This window comes from Nuphar pumila, chromosome 12, assembly GCF_984573655.1.
Source record: "Nuphar pumila chromosome 12, dmNupPumi1.hap1.1, whole genome shotgun sequence".
NCBI classification, from domain to species: Eukaryota; Viridiplantae; Streptophyta; class Magnoliopsida; order Nymphaeales; family Nymphaeaceae; genus Nuphar; species Nuphar pumila.
In genome coordinates, this window is record NC_143260.1 from 26,201,505 (window position 1) to 26,215,979 (window position 14,475).

Consider the following 14,475-nt stretch of genomic DNA (forward strand, 5'->3'; position numbering starts at 1 on the left):
GATCTTGCAGAGGTTCTCTATCATCTTTCTTCATTTTGGCATTTATGAACTTCGAAGTATCAATCCGTTTTTCATTCGAGAATCCTCATCGTTCAATGATCATTGTTGTATACTTAGTTTGTGACAAAAAATAACCACGAGGTGAGTAAGTCACTTTTATTGCAAGAAAATATCGTAAAAAACAAAATTGTCTTTAATCACATCTTTGATATGGTTAACTCATTGCTTTTCACCTCATGTGATTATCATATCATCTACGTAGAGTAGTAATATCACCATTCATGCATTTAAAGATTTAACAAATACTGTACTTGTCTAAAGGTCCGGCCACGATAGTGGGTCATGGAACTCTCGAAAGATAACCCAACACAATGTTTCGTATAACTTAACAACAGTAATATACTTGGCATGCTTAATCACTACGAAACAGGAAATCTCAAACAAGTCTTAGGATCGTCATGGATCCAACCGTTCCTTCTGAGTAATCGACTCATAGTACAATTAGTTGCATCTAGCAACGCAAAGATAGAACACAAGCTTTATAAACAAGGTTTTGTGCTCGAGAAGTCGGGTCTTGCACAAGAAAGCACCTCTTCTCGAGCTTATAGCGTCTGTACACAATTTTGCACCTTCCCGAAAGGCTCGCCTGAGGGCGGCAATTAGAACAGAAATGTAATATCAAATCTAAGCATACGTAGTATGATAACAACAGGAAGCAAGTAAAGAAGATTACTGGCAGAAAACTAACTGCAGAACTAATATTATGCATTCAGGACATGGCGGCTATAGGAAACTTGTAAATTCTGTTAAGATATAGTTAATACATATATATATAGTTATGTAAACTAAAATATCCATTAGGGGTATTTCGGTTTTTCCATCAAATAGGTGTCATCCCCTAATGGGCTGACATTTTATTGTTCATTGTCTTTTGTATTTTTGTCTTTTGTAATTTTTATTTTATTTTTTGTGATGCAACGAGCTGCCCCAATGGTCACAAATGTGACCGTTGGGTGTAGTCCCAACAGTCGACTATATGCTCAGCCTCTTATTCTCCCAATGTATTATAAATAGCCCTCATGGGACCATGTATTTCTTTAACTCTTTGAGAGTGCCTTTTATGCAATAACAATTTGTTAAGACCCTTGTGTGGGTGGTTTCCTTTATTCAATCAAGTATTCTACTTGATTGAAAGTGTGTTCTTGCATGTGTATCGGATTCAATCCACTTCATTACAAAAGTATGTTCTTGCATGTGTATTGGATTCAATCCACTTCATTACATGGTATCAAAGCTTTGGTGATCCAAAGGCATTTTTTCTAAAAGAAAGATCGTGATGATATCAAGAGGAGGATCGTGGGCTTAGAGGATTCAACAAATCAAGGATTGTTACATCGAGAAGCATGTCATTTCTCAAACAACTCTTGTGCATCTATCTTTCTCCCTTCTTCTCACTATCTCTTTCTCTACCTTTTCTCTTCACATTGTAAGGGAATGGAGAATGAGAGAGAAGTTATAATCTCTATTCTCGTACGCCTAAACGATACAAACTATGTGATGTGTGCATCCATAGTAAAACACAAGATATGGGAAAAGGGGTTATGGGGTTTGGTGGATGGTACCGAAAAAGAGCCCAAGCTCATTTTTGCAAAAATTGAGAATGGGAAGGAGGTTGCTCTTCAAGGTGAGAAAATGGGTAACGTCATTTCCGATTATGAGAGAAAATAGAAAGAGTGGAGGATGGGTCATTCCAAAATAATTGGATAGCTCAGCAATAGTGTAGATATTCATAAATGCTCTAGCTTAGCAAAATTTGATTTTGCTAGCGATGCTTGAAAATATCTTAAGGACATGTATAGTTTTAAAGATATTGCCCACATATGTAATGTCCAAAATAAAGTAAGAATCATGACTCAAGGAGAGATAAATATTAAAGAATTTTACAATGTTCTCTCTCCTATGGGATGAATTGGCTCTTCATGAGCCAAAATGGCATTGTCCTCAAGATGTAGAACTCTGTGAAAACCAAATTAAAATGGAGCATTTTTACCAATTTGTGAATGGGCTTAGGCTCGAATTTGAGGGAACAAAATCGACTCTCCTTCATAGAGGAGGTGTGCCATCCATAGTCAAAACTCTTGAAGAATTGACTGTGGAAGAGAATAGATTAAAAAAGTCATCCGCTCCAAAAGATGAAGAAACCGTTCTTGCTATGTCCAAGCCCGATAATCACACTAGGAGTTATAAGCCTCCTCGTTTTATGAAGAATGAGAATGGGAGAAATCCCAACAGCTATGAAAGAAGTGATAAAAGAGACTATGAGTACAAAAAAGGTGGTAAAATCATATACTATCATTGCTATGAACCGGGACACATCAAGCCTTTTTGTCTCAAAAGTAAAAAAGATCACCCTGATGATAAGAGAATTGCTCTGGTAGAAAGAAATGATATAGACGACTCTAAATGCATTGGCTCACTAACTTTAGCTCAATTAATGGAGGTGTTACAACCAATGTTCAAAGGTCAAGCGTATTCCTTCTGGGGGGCGGTCGTATCCATAACTGGTGACCTTGGTAAGACTTCTTGGATCTTAGATTTCGGTGCCTTGTTTCACATGACTCCAAATGAGTCAATATTATCTGAATGTCATTCTAACCCAAATAATTTTTATGTTTCAATTGCCAACGAAACATCTTTAAAAATCAAAAGTTTTGAAACTTTTCAAAAACAACCAAACTTTCACATACCAAGTATTAGAGTTGTGTCAAAACTAAATTTAAATTTTTTATTAGTTTCACAAATTACGGATTATGATTGCAAAGTTTTATTTTATTCTAATGATTGTTTAATACAGAATCTTCAGTCCGGGAAGCCGATTGAGCAAGGCCATAGAAGAGGAGATCTCTATGTAATAGACAGTCTTGAGTTATCAAAATAATCTTTTTGTAATTTTGTGAAAAAGAAATATATACAAAATTGGCACAAAAGACTATGACATCTTAGTGTGACCAAAATATATTTGTTTCCATTTCTTACTAGTTATAAGGAAAAGAAATTGGTTTGTGAGGATTGCATTCTTGGCAAAATAAAAGCTTTGCCCTTTGAACAAAGACATTTTATACCAAAAAATCCTTTTGAGTTAATACATTCGGATGTGTGTGGACTGGCTCCAGTTATATCCAAAGGTGGGGTATCATACTATGTTGTGTTTGTGGATGACTATAGTAGACATTCTTGGATCTTTTTTTAAAAGCAAAAATCAGAAGTATTTGAATGCTTTAAAAAAATTTATTATTGCGTAAAGACTCAATTCAAAACCAACATTCAAATTTTTAGATCTGATTCCGAGGAGAATTTGTATCAAAAGAACTCAAAAAAAAATATTGACCTAAATGAGATTATTCATCAAAAATCTTGCTCATACACTTCTCAACAAAATGGTCTATCTGAAAGAAAGCATAGACATATTGTTGAAACCACTAGAATACTTCTTATATTAAGAAATGTTTCAAAAATGTTTTGGGCCGAAGCCGCTCTTACGGCAGTTTATTTGATAAATAGAATGCCTTTAAAAACTATTGAAAATATGTTTGTTTAAAATCTCCCCCGATTATAAAAGGTTGAGAGTCTTTAGATGTAAATGTTTTGTTCTTACTCATACAAATGACAAACTTTCCCCAAAAGCAATCTCTTGTGTCTTTCTAGGCTATGCTGAAAATCAAAAGGGATATAAATGTTATGACATGGAAAAAAACAAATTATATGTTTCACGAAATGTTACATTTCTAGTAGGTGTGAAAACATTTGTAATGAACATGAGAGTGAAAATGAAAACACTCATGATATAAGTGGAAATATAGACAATGGTCGTGATAATATTGACCCACTTCATACTACCATACAAACATACACTCGACGGACCGAAGATTACCCAACATGTGCCTTAGAAAGATACTCACAAAATCAAGATGTAGATTATGCTAGTATTAGAAAATCAATAAGAATTTCCAAGGCCCCTAGTAGATTTGTATCTTATGATTCCTTTAAACCAAGATACCGAGCATGTTTAATGGCTATACACTCATATACTAAACCATCATCCTATTATGAAGCCAAAAACCATTAAGAATGGATTCAAGAGATGAATGATGAATTAGAAGCTTTAGAAAAGGTAAAAACTTGGGAAATACAAACATTACCCAAAGGACGGAAAGCTATAGGATGTAGATAGATTTACAAAATTAAAACTAAATAGGATCAGACATTGGAAAGATATAAAGCTCGATTAGTAGCTAAGGGATATAGTCAAGAATATAGAATTGATTATAATGAGACCTTTGCTCCAGTTGCTCGAATGACGACTGTCAGAACCCTTATATCTATAGCATCAATTCAAAAATGGTCTATCTTTCAAATGGATGTAAAAAATGTCTTTCTGATGGTAACTTAGATGAAGAGGTCTACATGGATCATCCACCAGGTTTAAACTTAACACATGGAAAAACTCTTAGGTTACGAAAAGCCTTTATGGATTAAAACAAGCTCTCAAAGCTTGGTGTGATAGATTTAGTAATCTAATGACTCAACTTCATTTTAAATCTTGTTTTACTGATACTGCATTGTTTGTTAAGTCTTCCAATGCAGGGATGGTCATACTACTACTCTACGTGGATGATATGATAATCACAGGAGGTGATAAGCAGGGAGTAAATCATATCAAAGATGTGCTTAAAGACAACTTTGATATGACAGATCTTGGTTTTTTAAGATATTTTCTTGGTACTGAAGTGGCTTACTCACCTCGTAGTTATTTTTTGTCACTGACTAAGTATGCAACAGAGATTATTGAGAGATCAGGACTCTCAGATGAGAAACGGGTTGATACTCTAGAGGTCATAAATGCAAAAATGAAAAAGGATGATGGAGAACCTCTACAAGATCCAACCCCATACAGACAAATGATTGGAGCTTTGTCTTATCTTTCTATTAGTCGTCCTAATATTTATTATGTTATTCATTCAGTCAGTCAATTTCAGCATGCTCCCACAACAGTACATATGAGTGTTGTAATGAGAATTATTAGATATATTAAGAACTCTATAAGTCATTGATTGTTTTTGTCATCCTCTTCCTCATTAGAAGTCATTGCATACTCAGATTCTGACTGGAGAATGGATGTGAATGATAGACGTTCAACTACTGGTTTATGTGTTTTTGTAGGTGACTCTCTAATCTCATGGCGATGCAAAAAGCAACAGAAGGTGTCTCCCTCCTCAACTGAAGCTGAGTATCCCGCCATGGCAACGATCACGTCAGAGTTAGTGTGGCTCCGACAATTACTGAAGGACTTGGGAATCCACATAAAAGAACCCTCCAAATTGAAATTATGTTGTGATAACAAGAGTGTTGTGTATATTGCAAGCAACCATATGTTCCATGAGAGGACAAAATACATTGAAATGGATTGTCACTATGTTCGTGAAGAATTTTTACGAAAGATTATCACATTGCCCTATGTTCCGTCAGAGTATCAACTAGCAGATTTCTGCACCAAAGTGCTTTCGTCACCTAGATTTCACTTCCTACTTGGCAAACTCTCGGTTGTTCCACCATGAGTTTGAGGGGGTGTTAAGATATAGTTAACACATATATATAGTTATGTAAACCAAAATACCCATTAGGGGTATTTCGGTCTTTTCACCAAATAGGTGTCAGCGCCTAATGGGCTGACATTTTATTGTTCATTGTCTTTTGTATTTTTGTCTTTTGTATTTTTTGTTTTTTTTTATTTTATTTTTTTTGATGCAAAAGGGCAGCCTATATGACTCTTGGAGTTGCCCCAACAGTCATGCTCAGCCTCTTATTCTCCCATTGTATTATAAATAGCCCTCGTGGGGCCATGTATCTCTTTAACTCTTTGAGAGTGCCTTTTATGCAATAACAATTTGTTAAGACCCTTGTGTGGGTGGTTTCCTTGATTCAATCAAGTATTCTATTTGATTGAAAGTGTGTTCTTGCATGTGTATCGTATTCAATCTACTTCATTACAAAAGTGTGTTCTTGCATGTGTATTGGATTCAATCCACTTCATTACAATTTCAATGAAATAAAGACAAGTAAAGAACAGACCATCACAAGTCATATTCATTTATATGTACGCATGCATGAAAATATCAGTTATTCTTGTCACAGGATTCAACTACTTTATTTAATTCATCCAAAGTCCCTGTGCGATTTTCCCCTACCTCGGGGGGTTGCGTCGCTGCAAGTGCCTAAGAGTGTAGGTGATGTAGGGTTTGAGCCGCGAGCACGAGCGAGATCCGTCGTGTAATCTGCGAAAAACGCAATGTTAATATAAAAGCGACAAAAGAAGAGGCAGAGAGCAGGGGTGCATCCCTGTTCGTCGACCGTCGACCCAAGCGAGCAAGAGAGGGTGCCATTGCACCCTCCGCAAAAACAGGAATGATGGGAGGGAGGCGTGGCCTCCCTAGTTGATTAGTAAGCAAGAGGCAAGGGTCAAACCCCTGTCTAAAAGAGCAGGCCTTGGCGGCAGGGGCCGGTCTATCAAAAAGGACTAAAGACGGCAGCAACTTGGCTCCTGCCAACCCATATTAAAAGGCGCAGGAGGCAGAGGCTCAGCCCCCTGCCGACCTAGCCTGAAAAGAAAAGTGGCAGGGGCTCCCTGCTGGACGACAGGGGCTCCCTGCCATAAGGAAAACATTGGCAGGGGCAAAGCCCCTACCTGCAGAAAAAGGACAGTGACAGGGGTTGTGCCCCTGACTTCTGAAAATTTGCGGAGGCAGGGGGTTGGGCCCCTGCCTTCCCGACTAAGCGCGCAGGTGGGTGTTTGACCCTTGCCTATCAGAAGGTCGCGGTGGCAGGGGCCTAGCCCATGCCTAACAAACAAAAGGGAGACAGAGGTGGAAGGCGCGGCAGGGGAGCGCCGACCTCCTGTCGACCTTCCAGCTAATGCAGAGATAGAGGGAAGGCATGGCAGGGAGGGCTATCGGCCTCGCGACAAACGCAGAAGAGAGAGAGGGAGGGGCTCCTGTCGGCCTCCCGGCGTACGAAGAGAGAGAGGAGGCGCGGCAGGGGGCCGATGACCTCTCGACGAACGTAGAAGAAGGGAGGAGAAGGGGGAGAGCACGGCAGGGGGTCGCTGGCCTCCTACCGACTCTCCAACAGCCAAAGAGGAAGAGGGGGAGGCCACGACAAAGGCCAGTCATATTTTGACTGTTGTGCCCAACAGTCATATTTTGACTATTGTGTCCAACAGTCATATTATGACTGTTGTGCCTAACAGTCATAATATGGTTGTTGGGCAGGTTATTTATTACAATGCTAAACTGCATTTCAGTTCCTAGTGGACTTTACTATATAATAATGGACAAAAATACCCTTAGCGGATATTTGAATACAACTTTATTTTTAACAATTTTATCACAATAACTTCAGTCACAAAATCAGATAAAAATCCATAGTTGGTCCCATCCTATGTCACATGGGTGCGGATACAGGTATGGGTGCGACACGAATGCGGAGCAATTTCAAAAATTTTGGACACGGGGACACGGCTATATATATATATATATATATATATATATATATATATATATATATATATATATATATATATATATATATATATATATATATATATATATATATATATATATATATATATATATATATATATATATATATATATATATATAACAATAATAAGATTGTAAATTTTAAAGCAAAAATTAAAAAGTAATTCTATTGAAGTAACAACACAAACTTGCCAAAATATAACACATAGAGGAAGACGATCAAAGATTAATTTTTTTTTAGTTTGTATACGTCTTTTGCCCTAAAAATGGATGAAAATAGACTTGGTCAAAGTTGACTGAGTCGAAAATGTGGATAAACTCGGCCCTGGTGCATTGACCGAGTCTGACACTTAGTTGACTGTGTCTGCCCCGTATCCGAAGCCGCACCCATGTCTAGTATAGTCGACGCGGATGCGTCAACCTTTTAGCCGAGTCCGTGTGACTTAGGTCCCATCTAACTTCACTGGAGTGAGTTGAATCGGGTCTCCCTTCTCCGTACTACCACAATCACCAAACTACAATAACAAGGAAGCTAAACAACTATATCAACAAAGGAAGTACATCAAATATGGAGAGAACACTAACAGTTTAATCAGCAACACAGCAAGTACGATATTAAATAAAGTTATAAACCTTCAACAAAAATTAGACCAGACAAAAAATACCACTCAATGCTGAGAAAAACAGCCAGCCAATCATACCAATCTCAATGCTGTGAAAAAAAGCACTACTGAAGCACCAAATATACTTGAAAACAACCCAACAGCAGCACTAACAGTACCCAGAATCAAACTAAGGCAAAAAATCCACAAAATCAGTCTATCTGATAGCCTACATAGATTGAAGTCTGCTTACCACCTCTAATAAATACCCAAAAAAAAACTTAATCAAAAAATAAGGTGGAGTGAGAGAAACAGAGAGAAGTGGCAGTGAGAGAGACAGAGAGAAGAGATGGAGAGTGAGAGAGACAGTGAGAGTGAGAGACGGAGAGCGAGTGAGAGTGAAAGAGAGAGCGAGTGAGAGAGACAGAGAGAAGAAAGGCAGTGAGAGTGACAGAGAGTGAGTGAGAGAGAGAGAGAGTGAGTGAGTACCTGAGGAGTGAGGAGGAGAGGTCAGAAGGCGTCGGGGTCGGGGTCGGGGTCGGGGCCGTCGGCGTCGGAAGGCTTCAGGAGAAAAACTCAGCAAGAGGAAAATTAGGGCAAAAAATTTTTGCCCTAATCCTCCTCCCCTAAGCCTTTTCATCGGGCTTTTTTTGTCCAAAAAATTGGACACAAATGACCCTGGATACGTTGACCGCACCTAGGGTCCAGTTGACCGCACCGGGTGCCGCACCCGCGTCGCGTCGACGCGGGTGTGGCACCCGGTTCGCCGAGTCCCTGTGACATAGGTTATGATATATGTCAAAGGAACCATTGGACAGGGACTCATATACCATAAGAATGATCCAACCAAAGTACCCATACAATCAATCTTGGCATACTCAAATACAAACTGACAGACAACCCCGACACTAGAAGGTCAGTTTCAAGATTTTGTGTTTAGTTGGGCAAAAACTTAATATGTTGGAAAAGTCGAAAACAAAAACTATAGCATGTTCAAGCACGAAAGCAGAGTATAGAGCATTAGCATCCATCATTTTGAAGATAATGTGGACAAAGTCTTATGTGCACTTTGGATTTAAATTTTATTCACTCTACAACCTTTTGTGGTGATAGGAGTGCTCTAGCTTTGGCTCAAAATCCAATTGAGGATAAGTCCAAGCATCTTTAAATAGATTGAGAATAAGCACTTCAAGAAAAGACACAAGTATACAAAATCAAGATATGCCAGAATATGGAAGGATAATATCTATAACTTGTTATTCATATTTTTGTCCGGAAAGCAGCAGAGGTGATGCAATAACTTCCCAGGCATCCATGGACTAATCTTGTATATGAACAACTAGAAACTGAAGTCAAGCTAGTGCTGTGTGCAGTAAAAAACAGAGATATCTTCCCTTAATCATCTGTCAACACTATCAATCAGGTAACATATCATAAAACCTGTTTGAGAATAAATATTCCTCCTTCAGTAAGTTCACTATGCTAACTGCTGAAGTTAGCATTTATGTTCCTCGTGTAAACCACAGCATGGAAGTACCTTTTTATCTCATAAACCTTGCTAAGCATACCCAACTACGAATGACAATGTTCCATTAAATGCTACAATGGTGAAGATCTAAATAAACAATCCTCTCAATCCCGAAGGCAACACAATGTGACATCAGTTAAAAAACAGAACTGTAAATCTCTACATTTTACATAGAAGTGTATGATATTTGCATAAGTATCACTTTTCTACTCGGGTGAAAAAAATAAAAGCAGACCAAAAACTTTTATTTTCATAAGCTTCTCTAAAATAATGTCCTTAGTCATAGAGTTAATGAAGAGTTCATAAATCCTTTTAGCACTTGTATTTTGTGGAAAAGAGAAATAATTATGCTAGCCACAAGGGAATCTTGTAATGATAATGCTATATGATGGCATTAATTCCTAGCTTGTACTCCCATGAATCCAGGAACTTGGAAGGAATGTTGATGTAGGCTGACTTTCCGTAGGACGGGGCTTCTATTAAATCAATATTTCCACCACATTTTTCTTCAATTCAGAAATTGCAAAAGGGATATTAGCTGATTTCTTCTTTCAATTTTATAGTGATAAGTTCTTATAGTTTTATCATACCCTATCTTTTTCCATACAGAATCTTCCAAAAATACTAAGAGAGAAATTTAGCAATGATAAAAATGTCTACACCAAAACATCTGAAACAGTAGTTTTCTGTTTATTATTTTAGTCTCCTAAACAATGTGTTTAATATTTAATGTACGATATCATAACTTTGATTCATAAAATTTGCTAGGAAATATCTTGCAGGTTTGTTATGGCTGGATTCTTGGTTTATGATGATGACAATATGAGAGAGAGAGAGAGAGACAATGGAAGGGAAAATAGTAAGCTGATCCATTAACTAAAACGAAAATGGGTATAGAAGATCACTCAATCCGTATATCATTGAATTATAAAATTTACCTGTTTCTAAATACCCTATTATGTCCTGACCCTGACAGTAAAGGTGGCCCACTGAAGTGGCACAGATAAGAGAAGCAACCAGAAGAAAGAAACAATAGCAGTGTATCAGTACAAACTACTGCTGTCATAAAGTCATGTATCATACGAACCTAGACAAATTCAACATGGCATTTTTAAATTCCTTGAAATAACAAATGAGGTTGCAACAATTCGCCTCACCAGTCTAGATGTGAAAAACTCTATCAAGCTATGAATGGCAGCAGCAGTTAATGGCTTTGATAAGATACGTGCAAGAATATGTGCTAGAAGAAGGATACCTAAAACAGCAAAAGAAGTCAATGCTACAAATGGTCACATCAAAAAATATATCAAGGACAAACATAAAGAAATGTAGATGTCTGCTATTCTTCCTCTAGATTATCCCATGAAAATGAGCAACGAAGAGGCAATACATACATACGAATTGGTGAAGTGGCTAACAGTTAAGAAATCAATTAAAAGCAGCAATATCTAAGTGATAGTTAGAAAGAGTATACAGCTGCATACAATTTATTGGTTTTCTTAACTTGTAAAGGCAAGGATTTCAACAATCTTCTTTTTTATCACATGGATGGATATAGATGCACAGCACAATAGGAGTTCCAAAAAAAAAGTGTTATCAGTATAGCATTCTATTATACAATATGATACATTATATGGGAGTGTGGGCCCTTAAGCCGATAGGATATGGCATATAGTATCACCCCACCGTATTGGCCTGTATTACAAGGTTGTATCATAATGTGTTGTATGATACTGCTCGTGTCATACAACTCAATGATTTTTCTTTTTTTTACTTTTCCAGTAACTGAAAAAGTTGCGACCAGCTACTCTTTGGAGTCGTTTTTTACTAAGATCGTTTGTACTTTTGATGCCTTGAAAGCCAAAGTCCTTCCCATGATGTGTTGTTTACGGTATCTTTTTCAGGGCGTGGACGTGAAAAAGAACGTGAAAGAGGCAGAGGTTACAATCAGGGAGGCCGAGGAATTCTTCCTACTCCCAACATCCCTCTAGAAGAAATGGGTGCATTCAATAATAACATTCCTACAAGTTACATTTGCAAGAAGAAAGGACATGTAAAAGCAAAGTATTGGTTCAAAGATGATCCGAGGTACAATCCTGAAGCTAAAGACAAATATTTACCTAAGAATCAAGGGCAAACTAGCTCAGACAAGGAGCTTTTGTTGGCTGCCCTTTCCGGACTCAGTTTCAAGCAAATCAATGAGAGTGTTTGGTACGTTGATTTAGGAGCTACCAGCCATGTCACAAGTGACACAGATAAATTCTCGAAATCGATTTCTTATTCCAGTAAAATTAACATTGTTACTGGAGATGATAGACGCCACCTCATTACACACTTGTAAACACCCCAAATTTTCCTCATCCATTTTCAGACACACCCCTCTTGCAGATGCAAACCCTGGTAGATCAGTATAGGAGTCCAACCTCAAGTTTGTCTCAGTTTAGGTGTCATTTTACCCCTTTCACCAAGAAAATTACAATTTTACTCATATGTCATCCTAGATCTCAGTCAGTCAGAGTCAACCAAGCTCATTCTTAAGCTCAGAATAGTTAGAATGTCAGTCATTTCTAGCTCACTTGAGCTCACAATAAGCAGACCATGTTCATTTCTGATCATTCCTGCCAAAATGGGTTCATTTCCTCATAAATGAGTTTATTTCTAACTCGAATCCAAGCCAATTGTCTATGAGTCAGTCATTCCTAGTACATCCTATTCCTCTGAGTCTAGCTTGAGCTCACCAGGAGTTCAAGTGCTCCAGTTTCAGTTCAAATTCATTTCTTATTGTCCAGGAGTTCATTTTAGCCCATTTCAGCTCATTTTAGTTGAAATTAAGCTAAGTCCAGTCAGTTGAGCTAGTGTTTGAGCTTCAATTTTAGTTCATCTCAGTATTACTGATCTTTGTTCCAGCTCAAACTCAGTTCTTGCTCGTAACTCACTTCACTCCAGTGACCATTTCTCTAAAAATAACATCATTTCTCTGAAAATAGCATCATTTCTCGATCATTCAATCTAGGAGTTTAGTCGAGTCAGTGTCTTGTCAGTTCATTTGAGTTCTAAAACCCAGTTCATTTAAGTTAAAACCCCAATTTTCAGTGTCACTCTTGGCCCGGCATGGACAAAAACCATTTTTTGAACCATTTTGTTCATTTTTATCAAATTTATCACTTTTAAACTGGTACAACTGTCAATCAGGATCCAATACCTAAAATTCTTTATCCAAGGTTCACATTTCACATGACATTCCATGTCATTTCTCATCATTTCTTATCATTTTCCATCAATTTCATATCATTTCATTACATTTCATCTCATTTTCGAGGTCCAGAACTCCAAATTTTGAAAATTCCAATCTAGATTCGAATTTCAAAGCTTTTCGAAATCAATTTCAAATCCTGGGTTTTTAAAATAGACATTTTTACCCCCAAGACTCTAAATTTTCAAATATTTTCCTAAGAAAACAATCTAGATTCCTTTCAAACTTGATTTTCAAATTTTCAAACTGGATCTGCTCTACAAAGGGGTATAGAATTTCAAATTTTGAGTTTTATTTCAAAATTGCCAAAATCTTTCATTTAATCTCAAAAATTCTTTTGAAAAATTTTATAAAATCATTCTACCCCTTTGGTTTTCAAAATGAATTTCAAAATAATGTGTGGGCCCACTTCCAAGGTGGTGCCACACTTTGAGTTTTAAAAAAAATAAATAAATAAGTCTTTTCCTTTCTCTTTCTCTTTTTCTTTTTTTATTTATTTATATTTCCACCTAGAGAAGGGAGTGGACCCCACAAGGGGGTCGACCCTCTCTCTCTCTCCACTTTCCCCTTTCTTCCTCTCCTCTTTCTTTCCTTTCTTCTTCCTTTTCCCTCCCATTTTCCTTTCCTTCTCTTATTTTCTTCTTCTTTCTTTCTTTCCTTTTTTTTCTTTCTTTTCTTTCCTTTCTTCCTTCTCCTTTCTTCCTTCCTCTTTTCTTCCTCCCACCTTGTCGCCAGCCCCTTCTCCTTCTTTTCTTCCCTTCTTCTTCCCTTCTCCTCTTTCCTTTTCATCTTTCTTTTTTTTTCTTTCCTTCTTTCTTTCCCTCGTCCCTTCCTTTCTCCTTAAAACCTAATTCCTCCTTTCTAAATCCCTAAGACCTACACGGCTAGGCATTTTCTCTCCAGCTCTCTCTCCTTTCAGCCCTAACTCTACCTCTCTCTCTCTCATTCTCTCAAACTCTCTCCCTCTCTTTGACGCCATACTCTCTCCCTCACTCCCTTTCACGCCCAGACAGCAAGTGTAGCCCCTCCCTTGGTGCAATCACCTTCATCCACTACTGTAGCAGTTGGTGCTACCTCATCCTTCAGCCATTGCAGCAACCTTCACTGGTGGCAGCCACCTCCAGCCACCGGTGAAGCCTTCCTCAAGCAACTGATCCCTCCATTGCATCCATCCCAGCTAGTGCAAGTAAAGCTTCCTCCCAAGGTAAACCTCCTTCATGACTTTCTTTCCACATTATTTTTTGTGTAAATCCAACGTGAATCCAGTACCAAAAATGGATTCACATGGCTGGAAATTTACCCACGAACTTACAATGTTTTTGTTTTTATTTTTGCTAATGTTGTGTAAAGGAGGGATCCATCCGATAGATGGATCGGATTTTCCTTCCTACAGCCACATCAAAATATGGCTCATACCCCCTTTGATCCTCTTTATTTTTATTCTTTTTCATGATTAGGCTGCACATTCTAAGCATCACCTTTGGATTCATGGCATCG

The 14,475-nt window shown here is 37.7% G+C and overlaps 1 protein-coding gene across 1 annotated transcript in view; it reads right to left on the minus strand.

The window, feature by feature from the left end:
• MET18 (ARM repeat superfamily protein) overlaps positions 1-14,475 on the minus strand; it is a 131,993-nt gene that overhangs the window by 102,385 nt on the left and 15,133 nt on the right. The window contains exon 4 of the mRNA XM_089981794.1: positions 10,883-10,980. Coding sequence (XP_089837920.1) covers positions 10,883-10,980 — 98 coding nt within the window. The remainder of the gene's footprint in view (positions 1-10,882; positions 10,981-14,475) is intronic.